Raw genomic sequence first — 20,354 nt, 5'->3', positions numbered from 1 at the left:
ATATTGTGCATTTTCAATAAATGAGGTTTAAGCTATTTTGCAGCATTAGTAAAATTTCCACACTTTTTAATTGTGTTGTATATCGTTTTTGACAAACACTTAAACCTATCGTCTGAAAAGTTTCCTGGTTAAGTACTTTTCAGGTAAAATAATAATTTCCAAACTCTTCTTCCATGACGCGAGGACAAAGCTCTAAGTTTTCCCGCGTTTTCATTTTACCCTAATGTATTTAAATCAAACAAAAATGTTGACTTCAGTCTTCGATCTTCCTATTTTTTCGCAATAGCACGCCTACTTATCCTTGTTGAAGAAAAAGCTTCAATCTGCCCTCTTTCTTGAACAGTTAACTTTTTACCTTACGATATCGTTACAAGTAGGACAAAAACTTTGATAAAATTAATCACAAAACTGCAAGTTGAAGGGTTTCCACAATCTTGTTATCTGAGGTGACATTTATTACAGTACAAGTACTTGCAGTTTTTTAAAAACACTAGTGACCTTAAAGTTTTTACTCAAGCTGAAATGCTAACTTCGAATAAACCACTGCTTTTCTGGTTATTGCATGCTTTACAAATCCTGTCTGTTGCGTTATTTCTTACTAATGAACATTAATAATTAATAATACAATAATATTAAAATCCCTTTAATTTCATTTTCCTTTTTTCAAAGAAAATTATACTGTCCTTAAAGTTTTTACTCAGACTGTATCACCAAACAAGCAATTGTTTCATTCAAATGTAGAAGCTATTTTCCCCTCTCATACCTTGAACAAATTGAAACCATGGACACCTTCCTGGCACCTCATTCTCTTTGCCCTGGGGGCCATGGTACACTTTGGGAACCCCTTCCTTTCGAGACATATGCCTCATTATGGTCCTTAAAGGGTCAAATGCAACATACTGATTTAAAGATTGGAACACATGACATAGAAAAAAACATAAACAAGATTTTTTTTTATGAAACTTTTCCCTCAATAAAATATAAAAGCAGTTTCAAAATTCTCCCCACGGTCAGTTTTACTTTTCCATCATATATTCGCTATATTTTCTGGGGAAAAAAATATAGGAATGAAAATAAAGAAGGACCAATTGGCTTTCTATCGACTTTTTAGGACTAATTTGCAACTGCTTATGAAAAGGGAAAAAAAAAAAAGATTTACAGCTGCAATCGTTTAGAGCAAAGTCAATGGGACCAAATACAAATCTTGTAATAGCCATAATTTTGTGATAAAAAGTTAAATAATACACACTAAAACGCAGAGGGTAATTGAAGCTATTGCATAAAAGCAATAAATCTACTCTGCTTTACACGGCTTTGTTATAAGCTCCCAACCACAACTACTTTTGTGTAACCTATGTAGAAACCAGCCAATGAAGGTAAGTGTTGTTTTTGTTAGCCATTGTAATCAGCACACAACTGACAACGCGGACCATTAGAACCCAAAATGTTTCTAATCACTTCAATTGGTATTTGAGAGCAATGACTTTTTTTAAAGTTCATGAAAATTATCCGTATATCTGATTGGCAAAAACTGATCAACTAATAAATTACTGATCGGAAAAAACAGCTGAAAGTTTTTTGCAGAATTGGTGAAAAATGCTTTTTTTTAAATTTACTCTAGAGAAACAAACATGTTTAAAAGGATGTCAGTTTTTTTTTTTTAAATCACAAGATTACTAACTAGGAACTGGTTCTTCTTGGTTGATTTTTATTACTAATTGTTTATATTCCACAAAAAGCTAGTAATAATTTACGTGTATCTATTATTTTCTAACTGATAGTTAAAGGAAAATACATTGAAATTTTATTTAGTATTAAACTTAAAAAATTGTTGAAGCAACAGACATCCAATTTTTATGCAGGATGCAGAAAGATTGTGCACTGAAATCAATACACACGTTCTTTCCCTAGCAGATGGAAAAGTAAGTTGACATGATATCTGTAACTGGGTAGCAATGTCTAAATATCTATTGTTTTTTTATGCTATTATTTCAACAAGCATGGTTGTTTTTCCTCTTTTAGTTAAAATTTAATAGTTTTCAGCTCATAACTTCAAAAATAAATAAATAAAAACAGAATAACCACAAAAGTGGAATTTAGCAAAATATGAAAACTGAAATTTGGTTGCGGACTCTGCCAATTAGCAGAAAAATCACATGAAGATTATACCAATCTTTAATATACACTGCTTGACAATTGCTAAGGAACAAGTGATTTATGCAAATTTGTACCTCAACCAGCTGGTCAATGGAAACAAATTCAAGTTCAGATGGCGTGGTAGATCAAGACTCGTTATCTGTATAAAAGACAGTGCATACACGCTCAAGATTCGTACGAAAATTCACGCTGTTTAGTTTTTAAGAAAAATAGTGCTGGATGTTAAAAAAGGTTTTTCTCTGAAATTCTGTTTGGTTCTTGAAATATTTAAGAGTAAAATGTCAGCAAGACATCATTTGAGTACCTATGATCGTGGACGAGCGGTTGGATGACTGGAAGTAGGTCAAAGTGTCACCACTGTGGCTGCTACAATGGGTGTATAAAAAAGTGCCATCTCCAGATTAAAGAAGGCCGCTGAAGGTGGAAATGTTTTGCAAAAGCATGCCAGGGGTCGTGGTAGGAACACCACACATTCAGAGGATCGCTATGTAGCCCTTGTGGTAAAAAGGAACAGAAATTGCACTCCTGGACAGATAGCTGCAAATCGTACAACCACTCCCAGTACGCATGTTTCTGCAAGAACCATCTCACGGCGAGTAAATAATGTTGGTTTGTATGCACGGAAGCCGGTATGTTGCATCCAAGTTCAACCACGCCACCATCGAGAAAGATTACGCTGGTGTAAGGGACATGTTGGTTGGGATCGTCAAAATTGGTCTAGAGTGATGTTCTCTGATGAATCTCGTATCAGTGTGGCAAGTGATTCTGGTCACCAACTACTCTGGAGAGAACGTGGAACACGTTGTGCACAAAAATTTGTTTGCGAACGTGATCGGTACGACCCAGGCGTGATGGTGTAGGCAGGCATCATGCACAATGGCAGAGCACCGCTTCACATTTTTAAACAAAAAAGCGTTACGTCGTAAATATATTGCAGGGAAGTTATGCTGAACCATGATCATCTTTTTAGGGGGGCTGTAGGTCCAGGCTTTCTCTTTACGGACGATGATACACGGCTGCACAGGAGTATTGAACCGTCAGACACACTGCAAAGTGAAAGCATTCTTTGTATGCAATGGCCTGCTTACTTTCCCGACTTAAATCTAATTGAATGTGCCTGGGAGGACCTTGGTAGACGTGTTGTGCGAAGAACCGTCTCTCCAAGAACAGTACAAGAACTCAAATCCCCCTTGTGAGAGGAGTGGGAAAACATCCCCCAAGAATGCCTCAATAATTAATGGGGAGTATGGAAAAACAGATGTAAAATGTGCATTAGTGTAACTGGTAATCATACATCATATTAAGGTACTCATGTCTCCATCATTCTGACCTAGATCATTTTTTTATGGTTGTTTGAAAATCATCTAAGTAGGATTATTTTTTTTATTTTTAAGTTTTTACTTCATTGATGCAGTAAAATCTGTATTCTGTACTTATAATAAAGGCACATCATCCCTTCTAACTATATACTTCGTTCTGTTTCTTTAATCATTATCTATTCTTAATTATTCCAAAAAACGTAATTGTTCCTTAGCAATTGTCAAGCAGTGTAGATCAACATTTTACAGAATAAAAAGATTTATGAGAAAAGAGGAATTACCCGACAAGCATTAATAATTGCTTATCAATACATAATCCATTTCTGCATACATTCTATCAGTATGTAACAGGGAAAACAAAATCAACAATAGCAATGGTGTCAAAATTTTCCAATAAAAGAGTCGGTTCCTCTAATCTACCAATTTTAAAGTACACTCAGGAACATTGAAAATAGCGCCCCAAGAAAAAAGAAAGGTACAATCGTGAAATTTTGCATATAAGAAAAGTGACATCTGATATGCAAATGATTCAAGTTTGGTGTCAATGCGCATGATTGTTTACCCTACAGTATCGGTAAAATTCGGAAAAAACTGCTATAAAAACCAGTGCATAATTTAAGATTCATAAATGTTGTGATTACATCCGGATTGTCAGAGAACCTTAATGAGTGAAGGATGCCAGGTAGACGAGTTAGAAATCGTTTTCACACTTAAATGAGTTTGAGGGAGGTTTGATAATCGGCATGAAAATTGCAAGCAGGTCGACGAGCCGTGATACTGCCTAGGTTCAGAGTGTTCCGTTAGAAACTGTTTGAGGCGGTAGACACGAGATTGTACCCACGTGCAAAAAACTGGATCTGGAGTGACCGGGAAGACCACGCGGAGAGAGGATGGAAGGAGCATCCAGCAAGTGCTCGTTTCACCATACCAGCAGACATAGGGGTAGCAGTTGTTTCCCAAAGCATTTCTTAACGTCTTGCGGAAGTAAATCTGCCGCCCAAGCAGTTTTTTTGTACAAAACTCTCTTTAACACCAAAATATGGAAACTCTATCTGCAATGGTGTGATTCCAGTGCGATGTGGGATATCACTGATTGGCAAAAGGTGATACTCAGTGATGAATCCTGATTTGTTTTGGGGTCAGATGGTATCTGCGCACGGACGTGGAGACGCCCTGGAAAAAGATACCACACCAATAATTCTGTCGTACGACACACTGCCCGAACAGCGGGCATAGTGGTCTGGGAGGGTATAGCGTATGACAACCGGTCCACTCTTGTTGTGGTACGCGGAGCCTTAATGGGCCAGCATTATGTATGTAAATGACATTCTACAACCACATCTAGGACCATTCCTAAATGGCTTCACAGGAGCAAATTTTCAGCAAGATAATGCTCGCCCACATACAGCTAGAGTTGCTCAAGACTTCTTACGTCCTTTTGACTCTTCCATGGCCAGCCCACTCCCCCAACTTGACCTCAAAAGAGCATGTATGGAATCAACTGAAATGCCAGTTGTCTCTGTGCAAGATTTAGAAGTGGCTGTACAAAATTTGGGGGTTCATCTGCTTCAGGATAACATCAGAAGTTTAATTAGCTCAATGTCGGACCGTGATGCTGCATGTATTGCAGCAAAAAGTGGTCCAAAGTGGTCGTTATTGAAATAGCACTGTATTTATCTCATTTCTTAGCCTGTAATTGTTTAATTGTCTAGATTTTGGGATCAAGTGTACCTTTCATCTGTATTACTCTGTGCATTAAATTTCACTTCAATCCAATGCTTCCTTCTTGGTGGTTCAATGTTCCTGAGTGTATAAACAGAAATTTAGAGGGATATGAATCTTGATTAATGCAGATAAAGGTACGGAGAAGGAGACGTAAGACTACTCAAATGATAAATGTTTCGCCAAAGAAAATGCAATTCTATAGTGAAATATTAAAATCCATGTAAACCACATCGACAGATTGGCAAAATCTAAAATTAATATGGCAACCTCCTTTATCCTTGATTTTTAATCATGATTTTTTAACATATTTAGACGAATGAGAATGCTTTACAAAAAACCATATATCTCAAAAACACAAAAAACTTTCATTTCTGGACAAACACTGGTTAGCAAAATGTAAAAATCAGATAGCTTTTTAAACCATGTAATGCAGAAGTTTTCCACTTCAAACCGAAATTGTAACATAAGATATGCAAGATTTCAAATTTTAAGACAAGTGACTAAAATCAATACTTATTTAAAAAATCAAAAGTATACAAAGGGAGTTTGTTAAAAAGATAACTTCAAAGACAGTTATAGAAAGCAAAGAATGGTCTTTGTTGTGTTTGCCATGTTTTTCAAATTGCATGTTATCATGAATTAAGTTAGGCCTTTCAATGTGTTTTGCAGCAGCTGGTAACTTTAAAGTGTATTGAACTCTTCTGTAAACAGGAACTTGATTGTTTTAGGGAAAAAAAGAAAAGATTAAATGATTTGCACAAAAATGGTGATTTTGTATTAAGTGTGTAACTTCCTTAAAAATAAATAAATTAAAAAAAATATGTATATTTGTGTTACACTTAGCTAACACTTGTACTGACAGGCATTTGGCAAAAAAAAAAATCACTTATCTAATATTATCATCCACATGTTCTAGCGTGAACAGTCTACGGTCTTACCATACACAATGTTCACATAGCTGGGATTGGAGACCAGAAATGATGATAGAAACTTTGGGATTACTTGAAAGTAATGGAATCGGGTGGGAAACCTGATTGAGTAACTTTTAACTTTTGTTTTTCCAGAAGTTCAGTATATTCGTAAAATTCTGCCAAGAAGTGTACACCTTTTTTTTTCTTTTCTTCTATAATTGAATGTTAATATGAAGAACTTACTTCTATCCTTTTGACAATTTCCATACCGCTTATCACTTGACCAAAAACAACATGAAAGCCATCTAACCTAAAGCAGAAACAACGAAAAACATTTTTATTTTAGGTATATATTTTGATAACATATTTTAACATCAATGATAAATTGACAAACATCTGTATCTTATCAATGAAGTTGCACATAAGAAAGACAATAAGTAAATGAAAATCAAAGTACTCCCCTGGTGATTTTCTCCCCTACCACCAATTTTCAAAAGCTTTAACTTTTTTACATGCTGGAATAAGTGCATTATATTTTAAGATTAAATATACATACACTCGGCTCTCTGTTTAACGACGGCTTTTCAGGGTCCCAGATGGTCTACTATAGTGTTAAAAGCATTCTATTTAAGGACGATTTTTTTTTTGTGGTCCCTTGAAAGTCGTTAAACAGAGAGCCAACTGTATTTTAAAAAGGCATTACACTTAACCTAGCTTTGATTATTTTTTTCATACAGTCGACCCTTATTTTACGCACATTTGCTTACATTCGGTTTAAGATTTGAAACCTTTATTTAAGTTAAATCCAGAAATTTAATAGTTCAGATGAATAGGAAAGCATTTGAAACTGTAGATGACATTTGACACACTTAGTGGAGCAATACTGCACTACGAGATTAATTACTGAATAAAATACTATCCCGAAATCTGTGATTCAAACGAAGACAGTTCTACAAAATACTTAACTGTCACTTCAGTAGCTTTGAACATTAAAAATTTATGATCCTGGTTTTAAAAAAAAACCTAAGAAATTTAGTAAAACAACTAGTAAAAAATAATGGTGATGGAAAAAATTTGTTAAAAACACATTGGCACCACTACAAACAAACTAGAAACCAGAAAAACTTTTTAAAACAAATCATAAAGCATGTTTCATAAAAATTATGGGAATTTATTTGTGAAAAAGTTCTTATCTCACAGAAATCACAGGCAAGGTATTTTTTATTGTTCTAAAGTATGTAATTTGAATGTTTATCTTCTTAACACCAATTCCTCTTATCTCAGTTTTGACATCATAAAAAAAATCTTATACAACGAAATGACTTCGAAGACTGATATATTTAGAAAATATCTAATGATTCAGTAGCACAAAAAATTTATTAACTCAAGGATAAAAAAAGGGTAAAAGTTAACATTTCATTAAAAATAAATAATATTTTTCTTTCAATGCTTATTCCTTTTTATTTTTCTAAAAACATTACTATGACACTTAAAAATGAATAAAACTTAACCTTACCATTCAGTCTTTGCAGTAGTTAAAAAAAATTGAGATCCATTGGTATTTGGTCCAGAATTTGCCATTGATAATATACCTATAATTAAAGATGATTCAAAAACTAATAAATCTGATAAAAGGATTTTGTCATATGTCTTTTCATCCATAAGCTCGCTACATTTTGCATTGAAAAAGGCGTTCCTTGAAATGACAAAACATAATTTCTGCTGTAATCTGCGAATTTGGGCTTAGACGTTGTTACTTTTCGTTACTTTACTGTTCAGCACAAAGGTATTTATTTTTCTTACTTTAGCAATGTTTTATATTCAGGGGCTATTCCACTTAGGTTCTTTGTAAGTGTCGTATAAAAAACCCATTGCTTGACGTACTAAAGAAATGCGATATGGGAATAATTGCCCGAATATTTTCTAAAACTCAAGTCTTAAAAAATGCGATTATACGGCCATATTTTGTAATATTAAGGCCAGTAATTTTTCGAAATTAAAGCTTCAGAAATGCATATCTGAGCAATTTTCAATGTTGTTAAGGATTTGAGGGCTTTTTCCTGAAATTTCGCAAAGTAAAATTGAGATCTGGTAGCAAAATTTCAAATGCTTCATAATTATTTCGGTGTGTGTGTGTGGGGGGGGGGGGGTATAGGTATAGTTATTATGTATAACAAATACTAGAAACAGATTCATTGCTAACGTGTTAATTTGTATTATCTGAGCCTTCTGATTATTTTGTTCATTAATATTTAAAAAACGCAAGTATGACACGTTCACCGCGTATGATGCACTGGTGATATAACTAACTTGATTTTTCTGTGTGTATAGTAGGGGGGGGGGGGGGTGGGGGCAGGAAACTTTCGTCCCGGGCGCCATTAGCTCTTCGGATTGCCCTGCCAACCACTCAACATTCATTACGGGGTAAGTAAAATGGAAGTTTAGGCCGATATTTTACTGAATTTTTTTTGTGATAACAATACTTAGTAAAAAGGCAGTAAAAAGAACTGCTATTATGAAAATACATTCAAAAACATTTTTTTCAAAGACTTATTTCATGGTGTTAATGAAGGGGAATAAAAACAAAAAAAACATCAAATCATGAACAATCATACCTGGGCCTGTATGCTTCAAAGTGAAATTTTCATCCTCAAACTTTTTCCCATAAATTGATCGTCCACCTGTCCCATTGTGGTTTGTAAAATCACCTCCTTGGCACATCTTTAAGAATTGAGGAAACATAAACACAAAAGCTTTGAAATAGAGATGCGCCAATACCATACTTTGTCGAACACCATACTTTCGGTTAAAATTTTAACCGAATATATGGTTAAACCTTTTAGGCTGAATTATTTGCATTTTTTAGCCAAGTTGAAATAGAAATTATTTGTCTATTTTTTGTCTTTTGTGAAATGCAAATGCATTTCCTTTAAACATCCCAAACTTATTTACATTAAGTGCGATTATTGATTGCACACTAAAATAAACTAAGTTATTCCTAAAGCAAATGTAATTTTGTCAATATTTATCTGCAACTCTGCACAAGTAGATAATTTCCTGATTTATGATTTGATAACTGATTATCATGGTAATATGTTATTTCTATTTATTAAAAAAAACGAATGTCAAAGAAAATGAAATTGCATCTGTGGCTGTCAAAACAACAAGGAGTAACATCTATAGCCTTGAAATTTGGTACAAAATTGCTTCAGACCCTCAAAATTTGCATTTTAGAGGTTTTTTTTTTTTTTTTTGTTATTTTTAATTTTGAAATAGTTTTTTGTAATTGATTATTTAAGCTAGAGTTTCAAATAAATTGCCTATGAAGGGAATGAAAGATTTCCCACCCGGTAACATTTTATGCCATTTGAACAATCTTTTTTTTCTGCACACGATATTGTTTGCTCAATTTTCTGAATTCATTAGAACAGGAAATACAAGGGTTTCAATTTCAGTGAAAGTTATAATCCAGGAAATTGTTCTAATTATAATGAGTTCTTTACTTAAGGTCTATTTTATACAGGAGGAGGAAAGGATCTGAAATCTTCCTAACAGGCGATTTACATCTTAGAGAACCAAATCAGGTTGCAAAGCGATGTTCGGGGGGTTGGTGAGCATCTGCGATCAGGAAATGGAGCACCCTTGAGTTATAAAGAATATTACATTCATGTCAACGTAAGTTGCTTAAAATGTGAAAAACGAATTACAGTTTCTTCAAGCGATTTTCTTTTATCTTGATTTTAGTCTATTCAGTAATTGATCAACTGACAATACTAGTAATTTATAATTAAACATCTGAGTTTTTTCTCTTATATTATACTTTGAATGTGATATTATAAGTAAGTAACAATTTTAATTCATTTTGAACTACGGTAACTTTCATTGTATTCATTGTGTAAAAAAACTTACTATTCGGCCGAATGTGCAGTGTACCGAATACCTACTTTGCATCTCTACTTAGAAATTTTGAAAAGGATCATGTACATTTACATTAAAAATCAAAGGATACAAATTGAGGAATAATACGATGAAATGAGCTTCCTTTATATCCAAATCCTTTTTCATGAGTACACAAACATCGAAAATTTTCTGAAAATTGAAAATAATTTATTCAAATATCAGTTGATTAAGATTAAGTTTGCAATACGGGACCAAAAATTCAATACCGGTATTCAGTATTTTTAAAACGTGACACCGGAATACCGGTATTAGAAATTTCCCAAACAATTCTTGAAAGCATATCGTTTTGTTGCCACATTTCATAATTTTGTACAAAAATTGTATTATTTATGAAAACCTATCGGGAACAAATATAAAATGAAGAAACAAATGTCATAATAAAAAATCAATAATAGTAAAAGATTAATGCTCCTATTGAACTGTCTCTAAGCCTGGAACTCAAATTTAAAAATAATATGTGCAAGAAACAATACTCAAACCATGCACAAGATAAGCACTGTACAAATAAATGTTACTTCCTACCTAGCGACAAATCATTTAACCTTTAGCCAACGGCGGTACATATGCTGTACCGACAAAAAGTGCTCTCTTCCTACGGCTGTGGTACAACGTCTGTACCAGTCCTTCCCTTCCCCCTCCAGTTACTTCCCGCAGTTGATAATCCTTTCACACACGCCTACGCAGGGAGAAAATGAATGAAACGCACTACACTCCTTTTGGGGGTCTGTCAATCAGAGGCGTTTGGCATAGTTTTGTTCCCAGTGAAGGAATGTGTGGCGAAGTTTCGAAAAAGAGGGGAGAAAGTTACGCAGAAGTAAAATACTTGAAGGAAAGAAAAATTTTTGATAGCCTCTTTCTGTTTAATAACCCAATAGTAAGGCTTCCTATAATTAATAACAGCCTATTTTACTGAGTACAAAACACCTATTTAGTTTAAGCAGTGTAGATATTTAGGGAGCAGAGCGCAAGAAACATCATTCTCCAAAATATTTCTTTTGTTATGGTTTTATAAAAATAATTAAACACTTGAAAAGCATATCTTATTTTGCTAACTTTTCGAAATGAATATCATGCTGAATAAGAAACAATTTATCAATTTGCGATTTGCCACGTTTCATTTATTTCTTTATTTACATTTTAACTGAAAATTATTTGTAATACCGTTTCAACAAAACATGGAAAACATTCTAAAATCAATAAATTTGAAAGAGAGATTCAATTAAGAATCTGTGTCGTGAATCTTTTGGTTTGAAAACTGAAAATTAGACTAAATGCTCATTTTTTTTTTAATTATAAAAAGAGTCACTAGCACAGCCAGAATTATCTTCTGGAGGGGGTTTTCTGTTCAAAACGAGCCTTTTCATATGTAAAAGTTATTGCACTAGGGATGGCAAGAATGTAAAATCAAGGGCTCTGAGGGGTGCTTTTACCCCCCCCCCCCCTTCGCTACGCCTCAAAATCTATCTAATTGATCACTTATTGAGTGAAAAGCATAAAAACTTAATTTTGATATTTTAGAAAATATAAATGTATTTCCTTGATATTTTGTCTATAGCGAATTTTATTTCAGTAGAAAGTCAAAAGGACTAAGGATATGCTGAATGAAACAAAATAAGTATGGTATACTGGGGCACGTTTACGAGGATTTTTTTTTTCGCTGAATTTTTTAATTTTATGGTTCAACTTAGGAATTCTTAAACGTTATGGCCTTATAAAGCAGTTAATAAGAGTATAAATTTGTGCATTCAGTTTTCCCCCTGTTTGTATTTAAGGGGCTTAAAATGTTAATTTTTAAGTCAAAGTCGGTTGCTCCTCTTTCTTCCTTGCGCAAAAAAAAAAGAGAGGTTAAGTGAAAAGATTTATAAGAGCACCTGATATATCTTACTCAGTTTTCAATGAGAGTCTAATGTCTGTTTATTTTTTTTTTCTGTTAATTAATTCTTACATTTGGAACTGTTTATGCCAGTAAAAAATGGAAGAAAGAGGTTGGTTTTCTGTTTACTCATGCGTATTTTTTTTTTTTTTTTACTTATCTTCTCTTACTCACAAATAACAACGTACTGGGTAGTGAAAATGTATTATAAAGATAGTACATAAATAGGAAATGTTGAAAAGAGGAAAGACTTGGAATCTAAAACAAATTTGCCCAGATATTTTTCTTGTGCATTGTGAAGGGAGCGGAACTTAATCCTTCAACAATTACTAGAGGTATTTCAACCACAATTAGAAGAAAGAGTGAATGGGGATATCAGGGGATTTGTAGGCTGTCTCTCCATATTATCTCACTCGACAGTGATTGACTTTGAAACGCCAGCTTCATATACAAAAAAGGGTGCCTTGCATGCTCTAAAAGATAGATAAGCGCTAACGTTCTTTATGTAAATGAATACGGTGTTCAAGCATATTCCGCTTGCACCTGCTCAGAAAAGCAAACCAAGGAATTGTTCGCTATTATTGTGGATTCTTTCTTGGACACACGTATTAGTGTCATCATTTTTCTGAATAGCCAAGCTAAAAAGCAAAGTTGCCTCCCTTGAATCTAAGGTATTCTACATTGTATTTACAATGGCTTTGGTCTCAGTTGAACGCTATTTACCTCCGCATTTTAGCGCATAGATAAGGACATCTGGCATTTATTGAATCCAGTGGTCTACCTCACAAATAGAGTTTGATATTTATTATTTTGTTGTCGTTAGCCTTAGGTTAGATGAGAAGCGTTATTTCAGTGATTTCAATTTTAAAACTGAACCAAATATACTTACAGAAAATCTAAACCTAGAGAACCCCATAAGGAACAAGGAGGGAAAAAAATTATTTTCAAACCATTGAATAAATGATGACTAGCCAAGTATAGTATCCCACTATAGTAACCCTGTATTGCGGAGAGCTCAGCGGTCGAAGTGGACATCGCCCCCTTTATGCTGTCCTATTCGGGGGGGAAGGAACTAAGAAAGCTTTGAGCCGTAGGAAGAGGGAAAAGATAATTGTATAGTTGCCGTAGCCTAAAGGTTAAATTTTGCTCTAAATAAATTTTTTGAACCAAGCGTTTATGTTATGAGTTTTCCTGTGTAAATAGGGAATACATAATGAAAATTTTAGGAATTTTAGGACAAAATTTGAAATTTTAGGATTTTTAGGACAACTCCTACCCTTGTAATACAGAAAATAACAGTATTTTACCTCAGCAAATACTGGTATTACAAAATTGCTCGAAATACGGGTATGGGTCATTCCATGTCAAGTGATCCAAAATTTGGGAAATTTTTTCCCTCACCATTTTGTATTTCTTTGAAATTTGGCTCATCGATTGTACCCTTCGAGGTTATCAAAAGTCCAAATTTTTAGATTTTTATCTCTATTATTTTTTTATTTATGACACTTTGATTTTTCGAAAAACCCTCTTTTTTTCATGGACGCTTGAACATAAAATGGACGATAACTCAGCACCAAATATAGATAAAAAGATTTGGTAAAAAGCATTTTAAAGTACATTAGTTGCTGTTTAATGGGATATGCAACATGACTAATTTCAAAAAAATTTTAATTTTTAAAAAATGAAATTTAATTTTTAAATTTAAATTTCTCAGAAAAGGTATAATGAATTTTTTTTTAAAAAATTCTCAAAAATTTGTGTGTATTTTATCTTTATTTGTGCAAAGTTTCAAGTTGGGATCTCAATGGATCATATTTTTATGAATTTTTAAATAAAATTTGACTTATGAAATAATGACATTTTTCAGATTCTAACTAGTTAAATAAGGCGTTCTCTTACTGGGGATGATCTAGTAAGTAGTGATTGATCATGACTATGCTTGAAATGAGCTGACATGAATTTGTAGATTAGTATCCCCCCCTAAGCTACACAACCACTTTTTATCATTTTTTTTTTCAAAACTTTTCAAAATGTAAAAATAAATAAATAAATAAATAACCAAAACGAATAGTAAACTTATTAAAAGTTGGTAAACGTTCTTATTTAAAGCAAGAACCCCCCCCCCCCCCGAACCACTACTTTTATTATTATTTACTTTTTTTTTTTTTCAAAACTATTTTCAAAATGTAAAAAATAAATAAATGAATAAAATAAAACAAAATGAATAGAAAACATATTAAAAGCTGATAAATTTTCTTCTTTAAATCAAAACAAAGTACATTACCCCCCCCCCACACACACACACACCAACGATTAACACTATACTAGTCATGCCTCACCTGATACTTTTTTTTTTCAGACCAAGTGTTTCTTTTTCAATCCTTACTTCACAAAGTGTACTTGATTAATTCACTATCTGATAAGGAGTTATGATTCATTTCATCCCCTAACCCTGCAACCAATTTTCAATTTTGGAGGCACGAAAGAAATAGTTTGTCCCAAGATCATTGCAAAATAGGAGTGTTTCCCCCGTGTTGTTCCATTCTTTTCACACTGAACTAAAAATAAATCTAAGTATCAGATCATATGTCTGTCCGCATAAAACTGTCTTTCTACAACATTTGGAGTGCAGCTGTTTTTTTTTTTTCTTTTCTTTAAGGTTTTCTTTTTAATTTCAGTTGTAAAGGAGAGCAATGCAGCGAGATCTATTTATACATATATATATAAAGCAGTTATAGATCAAACAAATTTTGCTAGTTTGAGCATAACCTTCCTTGTTGTTAAACTTCATTCCAGATTGTCCCCTCCCCTCTACTGTCCCACTTTTTCCGAAAGAAAAAAAAAGCTGCAAATGAGTTTTTCTATTTGTCTGTTAAAGTTTTTCAGACATTTAGTTTTTATGCCCCCCCCCCCCCCATTTATAAGCCTTAGTCACTACTGATGTTTAGCAGCGTGTGTCCCAGTTTATTATGATTAAACTCTTACATGCCAGCTTTTTTTTTTTTTTTTTTTTTAATACAGTTTTGAAAAAAAAAGATGAAACGTGGTTGTGTGGCTTGGGGGGGGGGGGGGTACTAATCTACAAATTCATGTCAGCTCACTTCAAGCATAGTCATGATCAATCACCACTTACTAGATCATCCCCATTAAGAGAAAGCCATATTTAACTAGTTAGAATCTGAAAAATGTCATTATTTCATAAGTCAAATTTAATTTAAAAAATTCATAAAAATATGATCCCATTGAGATCCCAACTTGAAACTTTGCACAAATAAAGATAAAATACACACAAATTTTTGAGAATTTTTTAAAAAAAATTCATTATACCTTTTCTGAGAAATTTAAGTTTAAAATTTAAATTTCTTTTAAAAATTAAAATTTTTTTGAAATTAGTCATGTTGCATATCCCATTAAACAGCAACTAATGTACTTTTAAAATGCTTTTTACCAAATCTTTTTATCTATATTTGGTGCTGAGTTATCGTACATTTTATGTTCAAGCATCCATGAAAAAAGGAGGGTTTTTCGAAAAATCAAAGTGTCATAAATAAAAAAATAATAGAGATAAAAAAGGAGGGGTTTTTCGAAAAATCAAAGTGTCATAAATAAAAAAATAATAGAGATAAAAATCTAAAAATTTGGACTTTTGATTACCTCAAAGGGTACAATTGATGAGCGAGATTTCAAAGAAATATAAAAAGGTGAGTGAAAAAAACTTTGGATCACTTGACATGGAATGACCCGTATTCGGTATTGCAATCACTAATTAAGATATATCAAATTCATAGGGAAAATGTCAAGTTCTGCTATACTATGCGATTATATCAAAAAATACAATATGTATTTCATGAATAGTTTATAAATGTACAATTTAAATTTCTAGTTTTCATGAAAAATATGAAAAGATTTTCCATGCAAAACATTTCTTGGCATATTCTCTAGAATATAGATACGACAGACTTTAATATCTCAAAAAAAGGGTTCCCCAAAATTTACATAAAAGGTATTTTGTTAGAAAGCAGTTTTATTAAAATTTTGTAATGACTCAAAACATAAAGAGGAACAACACATTGGCTAGAGTCATTCTCCAGAAAACATAACTTTTGAACACTAATATTTTTCAATTTCAAAAAAAAAAAAAAAACATTTTTTTTTTTTTTTTCATTTTTACATGAAAGTGTTACCTACTAGAAGTAACCATAAACAATGGCTTAGCTAAGTTCCAATTATTTTACTCATAAATTTAAAAAATGAAATAAATGCCTTACTCATGGAAATAGAAAAAAAGAAAAAATAGAAAAAAAAACCTAATACAGTAAAACCTGTAAAGTCGACCACCCTTGTAAGTTGACCACCTGTCTAAATTGACCGCTATTTTCAGGCACAGAAATAGGTATATATTGTAGAAATCTACCTCTATAAGTTGACCACACTGTTTAAGTTGACCACTAAAGTAGAGCACCGTAATTGGTCAACTTACACAGGTTTCACTGCATTTAAAAATTGAGGCCAATTTAATATCAAAGTAGTAATTTTGTTAATTGTGCAAACAATCAGCTATTTTAATGATTAGTGGGAATACAATATTAAGCTTTCTCAATTGAAGTATGGCTTAAGTAGTAATTTCAATTGTATGTTAAACAATAGTATTTAGTAAATTTGAGGATATGCTGGGCCATTTATAATTTTGGTAGAATGCCTAAGATTGATGTATTTCCCCTCCATCATTTATTTTCACCACAAAAATAATGACATTGATAAGGTCTGTGACAGAGGTGAAGAACTTTCCATTAACATAGCTGCCAACCTCAAGATACAAAAAATAGGAGCACTTAAGGGAAAAAATAGGAGCACTGAGGGTTAAAATAGGAGCATGAAATCGTGGTCTGCGCTAAACCTTCCTTCTGTACCATAAGTTTCCATAAATTCTAAGCACTTTTTAAATGCTTTTCTGAATTTTCATGTTAGATTTTCAACAGAACTACAACCAAGTTTAAAACAAAATTATTTTACATTAAAAAAGCAACATTACATAGATACATATTGAAAAGTTAAAAAAAAAAAAAAAAAAAAAAAACATGATTACTGTTTGATTTAATAAAACTGCAATCTTTTTTTTAAAAATATGCTTGTATACATATCCTACATACATAAGAACATATTGAAGATTAAAAAAACACAATTATTTCTTATACTTGGAAGTAAAGCAACTTCATAGTAATAATAATATAAACTGGAGTGGGGGAGGCAGTTTTTACAACTTCCCTAAAAAAATAATAGATGAATAGGATTTAAAGAGAGATATTCAATACTTTTTTTTTCACATGGAAAATTTAAGTTAAAATAGATTTCTGATTTATCAAAAAAAATAATTAAAAAAAATTAAAAAATAAATAAATGAGAAGTCAGCAGGAACCTTCAATTTAGATGAAATAGTTTCAGTTTATAGCAAAGCCTACAAGGCAAGGAGGATCAAATAGTTAAAATTTCCCCTTCAAGAAAATTATTTTTTTAAAAAAACATAACTTTTTGTCTTTTGTTATTTTTAATAGTTTGCATTGAGACAAGCAACTAATTCTGTTTTCAGGAACTTAGGCTAGACCAAACATGGCAACAACGCGAAAAATTCAATACAATAGATTTTTGAGTTTGTTGCATTAAAAGTAATTATAAATAATTAGTGATCCTTAAAAAACTAAAATTTAGACGAAATAGCAAGTTTTTATCACATTAGAGTTTAAACCAATGAGGATAAAATAATGTTCTGAAGAAAAATTTTTGCATTTTTCAAGAAAAAAATTTAGAATTTTCCGAAAAAAAAAAAGCCTATTTTGCATTATTTTCAATAGTTTGCATTGCAATAAAAAACTAATTCCGATTTTGAAAACTTGGCCACTTAAGAGTCTTGTGTACTAAAATCTCGCAAATGACCAAATATGGCGACTAACAAGGAGAGGTTACGGTCTCGGAAATTCAGATCGGGATGAGATTTGGTAGATTAGTAGTATCCTTTAAGGGTACTCTCAGGGTAAAGTAATAAAGCGCACTATCCATAAAATTCCGAGAAAACAGCCTTTAAAGATTTGCGCGCAACTTATAAACTAGTAGAGATTGTTCGTAAACAAGCGCCTGGTGGTCATGTGGGCAGCGCTCTGGGGTTCTATGCGTCCGATCCGAGTTCAAATCCACTGCAAGTTTCTTTTTTGTTCATTTATAAAGTGACTGTTACAGCTTTGTGCAATTTGAATTGAAGATAATGCGAAATTTTTGAACACGTAAAGCACTTTAATAGAGAAAATGGAGATAAATTAAATCGATACAAGTTAAAATTTGAATTACAACGGCTACAAAATCACTGTAGAGCTTAATTTATAGATGATTTTTAACAATATAGTTGTTATTTATATACATACACCAGAATTATATTTATCATAAAAACATGGAAAACAAAAACTGTTTTGACATCTCGCATAATTTATAAAGGAAGATTGCTTACAGGAACAACTTCTTTGTAAAAGAGTCGTTGGAACATACTTCATTTACATTCAGGAAAATTTCTCTTTTGTCAGAAAGTTTAGAAGTATACCAGGTATCGAATCATTTTATCAAAAATTGGTGATGACAGTTGATGATGGACAATTGATTGTATTTTATGCAGTCTTCACGGGTATTCATTTCTCTATTATTTTCAACAAGATACGTGCAATTTTGTATACGTTTTATTAAATTCTTTACCTGTCTATAAAAATGGAAGCGAGAAATTGAACTTGATATGATTCTGATGCAATCAAATGATTTTCAGTAAGCAAGCTCTCGTAATAAACGACAGCATCTTTTAATCTCTGCTTCAACATTTCACTGTGCAATGAATTTTTATCCATTTTGTTAACAGATTTTATTCGTTTCAGGGTTACTTCAATAACCGACCATTTCGATTCACAATATTTAAAAAACTCAAATCCCTTTTCACGGTATAGAATTTTCCAGTCTAATATACAGCACAGACGATAAATAAATTTAATGATGAAAACAAACATGAACATTGCAGACGATAATTAGATGGAAAATAAAGAGTTGAATATTCAATGTAAAATACAGCAGACGACAAATTTACAAATAACAGAATCAAGGAGCAAAACCATTGCTCGATAAGTGTGGTTAGGGTTTTTAAAATTTGACTACCTGCTTATATGCAATAAAACAACATTCTTCTTACTCATCCACAAAGAAACTGATTATGCATTTATTGCAAAAATCATTTACTTCGTCAAAGTTTATAATATCTAAAAATGTGTAATCACTTGTTTGTGAGAATAGTAAATAGAAATTTAATGTACTATCACACATTAAAAATACATCATATTTTTTAAATTAAGTATTACCTTCAATTCAAACTGCAAAAAGCGGTAATAGTCACTTCATAAAATGAACAAAAAAGAAACTTGCAGTGGATTTGAACTCGGATCCGCCGCATGGAACCCCAGAGGGCTGCCCACATGACCACCGGGCGCTTGTTTACGAACAATCTCTACTAGTTTATAAGTTGCACGTAAATCTTTAAAGGCTGTTTTCTCGGAATTTTATGGATAGTGCGCTTTATTACTTTACCCTGAGAGTACCCTTAAAGGATACTACTAATCTACCAAATCTCATCCCGATCTGAATTTCCGAGACCGTAACCTCTCCTTGTAAGTCAGAACTTCAGATATAAAATTTTGAATTTCTTGCATGAAAAGCAATTATAAATAATTAATGACCATTAAAAAACTAAAATTTAGACGAAATAGCGAGTTTTTAGCATATTAGAGTCTAAACCAATGAGGATAAAATAATATTCTGAAAAAAAAAATTTTGCATTTTTCAAGAAAAAAATTTAGAATTTTCCGGAAAAAAAAAAACAGCCCATTTTGCATTATTTTCAATTCATTGCAATAAACATCGAATTGAGATTTTGAAAACTTGGCCACTTAAGAGTCTTGTGTACTAAAATCTCGCAAATGACCAAATATGGCGACTAAGTCAAAAATTAAGATATAAAATTTTGAATTTATTGCATGAAAATAATTTAAAAATAAAACATCCCAATGAAACAACAATTTAATTGCGAATTTTTAGCACATTCGTGTCCAAAGCAATAAGGATAAAATGAAATTTTAAATGGTATAACTGTTTACATATTTCTCAATAAAATTATTTAAAATAACAAAAAAAAAAAAAAACATTTTGCAGCACATTTTGCTTTTTTCATTAGTTTGCAGTTAAAAGAAACACCCAATTCTGCTTTGTCTTTGAAAACGAAGGCGCTTAAGCATCGTCTACTAACTTCCATCTTGTGAATGACCAAACATGGCGGCTACGTTTTACACGTTGCTGAAATGCTCGATGAAAAAACGACGATCTCCAATCGAC

At 32.3% G+C, this 20,354-nt stretch overlaps 1 protein-coding gene across 1 annotated transcript in view; it reads right to left on the bottom strand.

The window, feature by feature from the left end:
• LOC129216095 (peptidyl-prolyl cis-trans isomerase E-like) overlaps positions 1 to 20,354 on the bottom strand; it is a gene marked incomplete at its 5' end in the record, with an annotated part of 53,150 nt that overhangs the window by 1,418 nt on the left and 31,378 nt on the right. The window contains 4 exon segments of the mRNA XM_054850244.1: positions 6,356 to 6,422; positions 7,629 to 7,704; positions 8,728 to 8,833; positions 10,122 to 10,201. Of these exon segments, the coding sequence (XP_054706219.1) occupies positions 6,356 to 6,422; positions 7,629 to 7,704; positions 8,728 to 8,833; positions 10,122 to 10,201 (329 nt within the window).

This window comes from Uloborus diversus, chromosome 2 (genome assembly GCF_026930045.1).
Source record: "Uloborus diversus isolate 005 chromosome 2, Udiv.v.3.1, whole genome shotgun sequence".
Classification (NCBI taxonomy): Eukaryota; Metazoa; Arthropoda; class Arachnida; order Araneae; family Uloboridae; genus Uloborus; species Uloborus diversus.
Note: the sequence above shows the minus strand (reverse complement) of the source record. Positions and strands in the feature narration are given on the sequence as shown.